Source organism: Pongo pygmaeus, chromosome 13, assembly GCF_028885625.2.
Source record: "Pongo pygmaeus isolate AG05252 chromosome 13, NHGRI_mPonPyg2-v2.0_pri, whole genome shotgun sequence".
Taxonomy (NCBI): domain Eukaryota; kingdom Metazoa; phylum Chordata; class Mammalia; order Primates; family Hominidae; genus Pongo; species Pongo pygmaeus.
Window position 1 is genome coordinate 59965045 of NC_072386.2, and position 7406 is coordinate 59972450.

At 35.5% G+C, this 7406-nt stretch overlaps 1 protein-coding gene across 6 annotated transcripts in view; it reads left to right on the forward strand.

Annotated features, from left to right (window-relative positions):
• SMC5 (structural maintenance of chromosomes 5) overlaps positions 1-7171 on the forward strand; it is a 95725-nt gene extending 88554 nt beyond the window's left edge. For 2 of the 6 annotated variants that reach the window (XM_054501702.2, XM_054501703.2), the window contains 4 exons: positions 193-312; positions 2390-2569; positions 2652-2747; positions 4468-7171. In XM_054501702.2, the coding sequence (XP_054357677.1) occupies positions 193-312; positions 2390-2569; positions 2652-2747; positions 4468-4608 (537 nt within the window). In that variant the 3' untranslated portion in view covers positions 4609-7171. Of the gene's footprint in view, positions 1-192; positions 313-1080; positions 2147-2389; positions 2570-2651; positions 2748-4467 lie in introns of those variants that run through there. The other 4 variants (XM_054501704.2, XM_054501705.2, XM_054501706.2 and 1 more) reach the window with 2 other exon arrangements.
• The last annotated feature ends 235 nt before the right edge of the window (positions 7172-7406 follow it).

The window sequence follows — 7406 nt, forward strand, 5'->3', positions numbered from 1 at the left end:
CAGTTTTTAATCTTTTTATCATGTGATTATTAATGAAATGGGAATGTAGAATAATGGAAAATGAGATGACATGCTTCTAAGAGAAGTGTGTTATGCCCAGACTGATACTGATATAAAATTTACATAAAATTGTGTGTCAGAATGTAGTAATACTGCTTTTAAGTTGTGTTTTTATATTGCCTTTATTTGTAGGTAAAAGAAAGGTGGCTTAATCCTTTAAAAGAGCTGGTAGAAAAAATTAATGAAAAATTCAGCAATTTTTTTAGTTCCATGCAGTGTGCTGGTGAAGTTGATCTCCATACAGAAAATGAGGTAAAATTGCATTTGAAATAAATAATATTTCTGGCAAGTAATTTTAATTATATGCTTAAAGTACATATAAATTATTTATTTACTTTCAAGTTATATCTGTGAAAAGTTTTGTTTACCAAAATGTTGAAAGAAAGAAGACCACCTATGGGATTCCATTAGGGTCACTTTTTTTGGCGGGGGGGTTATGTTTGGAATTACTGACTAATAATACCTTGTAACTCTTTTTATACATCTGAGTAATGGTTATTCAGTTGTATTGAATAAATACATTATAAAGCTACCACAGCTGGAGTTAGAAGACTCGTAAACAGATTAGTTTGAAATATCAGTGTCTTTTTTTTTGTTTTATAAAGAATTTAAGAATTCATGGTCAGATGTGGTGGCTCACGCCTGTAATCTCAGCACTTTGTGAGGCTGAGGCAGGCAGATAGCTTGAGCTCACAGGTTTGAGACCAGCCTGGGCAACATGGCAAAACCGCATCTCTGTAAAAATACAAAAATTAGCTGAGTGTGATGGTATGCACCTGTGGTCCCAGCTACTCTGGAGGCTGAGGTGCAAGGATGACTTGAGCCTGGAAGGTGGAGGTTCCAGTGAGCCACAGTGGTGCCACTGCACTCCAGCCTGGGCAAGAAAACCAGACCTTGTCTCAAAAAAAAAAAAAGAATTTAAGAATTTATGAGAATGAAAATAGTGGGAAATTTGCTACTAATTTCTTGTGCTATAAGTTTATGCATTGCAATTTGGGCTAAAATTAATTTTTCTTTAAGACAGGCAAAGGCCAGGTGCTGTGGCTTATGCCTAATCCCACTTTGGGAGGCCAAGGCAGGAGGATCACTTGAATTCAGGAGTTTGAGACCAGCCCGGGCAACAGAGTGAGACAGAGACTCTGTCTCAAAAAAAAAAGTAACTACTAGAAAATTGAAAATTACGTATGTGGGTTGTATTATATCTTTCTCTTGGTCAGTACTATCTTAGACCTTAAAGCTCTATTCAATTAATAGATAACCTTTAATTAGTAAGTTTCATGTTTTTTGTTTTGGTTTTTTGAGACAAAGTCTCGCTCTCACCCAGGCTGGAGTGCAGTGGCGGATCTTGGCTCACTGCAACCTCCACCTCCTGAGTTCAGGCTATTCTTCTGCCTCAGACTCCCAAGTAGCTGGGATTACAGATGCCTGCCACCATGCCCGGCTAATTTTTGTATTTTTAGTAGAGATGGGATTTCCCCATGTTGGCCAGGCTGGTCTCAAACTCCTGACCTGAGGTGATCCACCCACTTCGGCCTCCCAAATTGCTGGGATTACAGGCATGAGCCACCACACCCGGCCTAATTAGTAAGTTATGTATCTCATTTTTAAGGTAAATCTGAACCTGACATAGAAATGCCATCAATAAGAATAGTAGTAAATAAACCTTAGAGCATCCTCAGTTTTGGCAACATTTATAAAACACTAATGTACTCATTACAACAAATATTTATTGAGCACCTGTTACGTGCCAGGCTTGCTTTTTGCTGAGTATTGTGTGTATGTATGACTTAAGTTTTCAAAGTATATGTGTAATTCCTACCTTGTTTTTTCCTTCTTAACCAACTGAAGAAGTTAGGGAGATTCTTGGCCCTCTGCAGTTACCATACACAGCCACTTCTCTAGCACAAGAGAGCATGACACTCCATTATGTTCTAATTGCTTTCACCTACAGTTTAAGAACCTAGCATTTTGGAACTAGAATAGATAGTGCCTTTCCAGGAGAGAGTTCCTCGCTCAGTAATTTCTAAAAACTCTTGGGGAAGCCTACTAAACTTGAATAAAATGGTATAGAGGAGGAAAATGTTAATTTAATCTGAATAGTTTCCTTATCTAAGTAGTTCTTTGAAAATCCTTAAAGCTTTTAGATGGTAACTTTGTTTAATATTTATTATTTTTAAAAATACATATATATTTATTGTTACATATTTAAACTAGTGTCACTAAATTTTGAGTTCTTTACTCTTACTCAGTTAATTCAATCCATTTTCAAATAATAGAATGATATTACCAGAGGAAACTCATTTTTCATCACTTTTTAAATGTTTTATAGGAAGATTATGATAAATATGGAATTCGAATTAGAGTCAAATTTCGCAGTAGTACTCAACTGCATGAATTAACTCCTTATCATCAAAGTGGAGGTGAAAGAAGTGTTTCTACCATGTTATACTTGATGGCACTTCAGGAGCTAAATAGATGTCCATTTAGAGTAGTTGATGAAATCAATCAGGTATGGTGATTGTTCTGTTACTTGGATCTTCTTATATCCTGTAATAGGAATAAATGTAATCATTATCATTGCCATTGTTTAGGGAATGGACCCAGTCAATGAACGGAGAGTGTTTGAAATGGTTGTAAATACTGCCTGTAAAGAAAATACATCTCAATACTTTTTCATAACACCAAAGGTAGGTAAAAAGTAACCTAAAAGTGGTCATATACTCAGAAATCCCCTGTGGCTTAATCATACAGTTTTTGTCCCAACATGTACATAATAGCAGGAACACTCCCAAAAAAGGAATTTAAAAGGTTAACAGTAATATTTACATTATTAAAGGGACAAGTTCCAGTGTCATGCTTAATCAGAGGAAGAAAGGTAGGAGGCATATTATTATGTTCTAAAATTGAGATTTTCTCATTCCTCTTCTAGAAAAGGTACTCTTTCAGCACTAAAAGATGAGTGGGGAATACAACCCTTAAGACTCTGGCTCTTCATTTTCCCAAAAAAGCCTCTCTTGTCATATACTGCCCTTCCTCTTTATTTGCCACTAGCACTATGCTGGCCCAGGGGAAATTTAAGTATCCCAACATCTTCTACTCACAGGTTAATTCTGATAAAAACAGAATTATCTTTGTAGATAATTTTTCATAATCTAGAACCATTGCAATGGGAAATTTTCTTTTGCTAAATCTAGTGCTGTGAGTAAATTACAAAGCATATATATTCAAAGATATGTTTTTAATGTAACCAGATTTTTTCCGTTTTAAGTATTCATGAAAAATTTTGGCCAGGTGCACTGGCTCACACCTGTAATCCCACTACTTTTTGAGGCCAAGGCAGGTGGATCACTTCAGCCCAGGAGTTCAAGACCAGCCTGGGCAACATGGCAAAACCCCATGTCTACAAAAAAAACGCAAAAATTAGCTGGATGTGGCAGCATGCGCCTATAGTCCCAGCTACTTGGGAAGCTGAGGCATGAGGATCGCTTGAGCCTGGGAGGCGGAGGTTTCAGTGAGCCCAGATCACACCACTGCACTGCAGCCTGGGTGACAGAATGAGACCTTGTTCCAAAAAAAAAAAAATTGTTTTTGCCCATCCTACATTCAAATTTTTATTAAATAGTGTCATCTGTCTTCTTTTTTTCAGCAGATAGTCTTGTGGAATAGTCATATCTGTTAATACCCTACTGCTTGCCAAATACCGTAGTCTACAAATGTCCCTGTTACACACTTTTCAGGATACCAGGCTATCAAAGAAGTTGCTTGAGAAGTGTTTATAAATAAAAAGTGAAAGTATCTACCCTAGGAAAATTGTGGAGGATATACTCTCTTCCAAGGTCTGCCAAGGAAGTTGAATAATAATCCCAGTTATCCTGTGAATCTAGAGGGCTCGATTATTCCTTATTTTGATTGTTCCTTAGGCCAGGCTACAGGTATGCTAATTTAGGTAAGGATTACAGTCTGGCAAGGTTTATATTGAGGTGTTTAAGAGCTTCTTAAGAGTCTTATTGGCTGGGCGTAGTGGCTCACACCTGTAATCTCAGCACTTTGGGAGGCCAAGGCGGGCGGATCACCTGAGGTCAGGAGTTCGAGACCAGCCTGGCCAACATGGTGAAACCCCGTCTCTACTAAAAATACAAAAAGTTAGCTGGGCCTGGTGGTGCATGCCTGTAATCCCAGCTACTCTGGAGGCTGGCTGAGGCATGAGAATCTCTTGAATCTGGGTGGTGGAGGTTGCACCGAGCTGAGATCGCACCTCTGTACTCCGGCCTGGGCAACAGAGTGGGAAAAAAAAGAGTTTTATTAATATTACAAATAAAATAATACATTTGACTGTACACATGTAAGGTTGGAAAACTATACTTCTCAGTATATAGCTTATATGACAATTTGTTTTAATACTTACAGCTCCTGCAAAATCTTCCTTATTCTGAAAAGATGACAGTTTTGTTTGTCTACAATGGCCCTTATATGCTGGAACCAAACAGATGGAATTTAAAGGCTTTCCAAAGGCGGCGGCGCCGTATTACATTCACTCAGCCTTCTTAAGAAAAGTAAAGAGAGGGAACTTGGGAATTTTTTTTGTTAAATTCTGTTTATAAGTATGGCTCAACTGAATAAAAGGAGATTCACTAAAACGAAAAGCAGTTATTTTTGGAAACCTGCTTTTAAATACAAATAGGTTGATAATGGAAACCATAATGACCTTTCCAAAATATCATCTGGTAGTAAAAGTTAAGTCTTCTTCAGTCTTGGTTGAACTTGAGTCCTTGGCAGTCTGACCATGAGTCATTGAGTTCTTATGTTAAAAGGTACTTAATATTACAAATCAAAGGTACAATGGAAGAGGGGTTAATCACAAGAAGTTACTTATATGGTAGCCCTGAGCTTTAATTGCAGAGTAACTTTAATTACTTTTAGAGCCTAAAGATGACTCTAGAGCCTAAGTCCTAGTTTCTCCCAATGTTATATTTAATTTTTAAAAATTGATATGAAAATGTCTAATGTATAGTAATAATTTATGACAGATCTATTCATTTCTTCCTATTAAAAAAGATTACCTTATCTCCAGTAGGAAATGGAATTTTATGGGCCTTTAAAAGAAAGTTTTATGAAACTTGATGCTATAATTTTATTGGTATTTCAAGGGGAAAAAAGCACTGGGGTTCAAAAATGGTAGCAGAACTGCTTTGAAATGCTACAAGGTGGCCACCAGATGATGCAAAATACATCCAAAAGATTGACTGAGAATAAAATTAGGTGACAAGGGTTTTTAAAGAATAACCTTGTAAAGTGTGGGGGCAGGGGTTGCTGTTTTTTATTTTATTTAAAGTCAATTGTATTTTACATCTTATATTTCTAAAAGCATTTTTATAATTATTTTTAGTAAGATTTTTCTTAAAATTTCATATACTGGTTTCTACAATTTATATTTGAAATTTCTCAGTGTTATGTAAAGAGTGATGGAAAAGCATTGATTTCTTTAAAACCATAATGTTTTTAGAACTTAAGCCTATAAGGCCTTTCTTACAATGTTGATGTACCCATTATCTTAGAAAATCTAGTTTAAACTGTTTTCTTTCACCGCAAAAGAATTAAATGGGAAAATCATTTGTTTATCTCTAAGTTATACTAATTAGTAGAACCAACAAATTCTCTTCTTTTAAAAAATAAATCTTATAGGAAAATAGACAGTCCAAAGTCATGTCTTTGAACAGTGGATTGGATCTGTGCCAGTAATGACAAAATTATTTTTTTGACTTGCTTGCCTGAATAAATTAAAGAATTGCTTTCAGTTTGGGTTTTGTATATTCTTAAGTAGCCATTGAAATTTATATTCTTATTAAGTCAAAAAATAATGAACCATACATTTATGTCCTCTCACTTAGACATTTTCTTTTTAAAAAGGTGTTTTCTTCTTTATAAACATTTTAAAAGAGACTTCCGTTCTTAAACTAACTCCAATGCATGAAGTATGAAAATATTTTAAAATGACATTTTTACTAATATGAGCAAGTCATGTAAACATTGAAGAAGTTGGTAACATATTAGTAAATGGATATTACCAAATATTTTCATTGTTAATTACTTTGCTTTCCACCAAAATATCTTTACTAAAATGTGCTTGGTGTAGTTTGTTTATTGTCTAAATTAGTACCAGTCATCTTATTTCTGCAAAATGAGTATCAATGTGAAAAAGAAACGTGAAGATTAAGCATGTTTGAAAATAAAATGGTCAATTACATTTCAATTTACATAGGCCAACAACTGTTCCATACTTTGTTTGTAAACATTTAATTTCTCTACTGGAAAAAATTAATATTTGGCTTTACATTGAATTTTGAGCTGTGAAGAATAAATTGTCATTTATTAAAGTATCATTTTGGCATATTAAACAGTAGTAAGTCTAGCACATAGTCTCAGCCACTTAAAACTTTATTTTCTGCAAAGTTTTTTTGTTTGTTTATTTGTTTGTTTTTTTGAGATGGAGTCTTGCTCTATCGCCCAGGCTGGAGTGCAGTGGCGTGATCTCGGCTCACTGCAACCTCCGCCTCCCGGGTTCAAGCGATTCTCCTGCCTCAGCCTCCCGAGTAACTGGGACAACAGGCGCGTGCCACCACACCCGGCTAATTTTTTATACGTTTAGTAGAGACGAGGTTTCAGCATATTGGCCAGGCTGGTCTCAAACTCCTGACCTCATGATCCACCCGCCTCGGCCTCCCAAAGTGCTGGGATTATAGGCGTGAGCCACTGCGCCAGGCCAAAAGTTGATTTTTAATTACATAAAAATCATAAAAACTTCTAGTAAAAACTTGATTTGGTGAATACAGTTATATTTAAAAACCTTAAGGTGACAAGCATTTTCTATGCCTAAATCTTCATTGGTTTGCCTGGGAAGAGTCTCTGTTAAAAGATTTTCCATATTCAAAGTAAAAGGAAAGATTTCTTGCTTTCTAATTGTCTTTTGGACACATGCCTGTTTTCTTTGAGGTATAAACCTTTAGATGTGAAAAATGTAATTTCATTCTGCTATTGTGTGTGCTTGTGTGTGTGTAATTGAAAAAAACTTTGGGAAATCCTACTTTGTTGGTAATAAATCAGTATTTTCATATTCTTTTGGTGTATGTTATTTTAAGTGAGAACTATTTTTTATACTCTGAACCTTATTAAGTGTCATTTTGGTTTTCACATTTACTAAAAAAAGTCTGTTGAGTACCCACATTTACAAAATAGTGTTCAGCAGTCTATTAGTGTTCAAAAGGGTAGAAAATTCAGTCCTTTGTCTGCCTGCAGTGAAATCACAGTCTAATAGAAGCAATAAACACTCATGAAAAAAAGGTTTATAC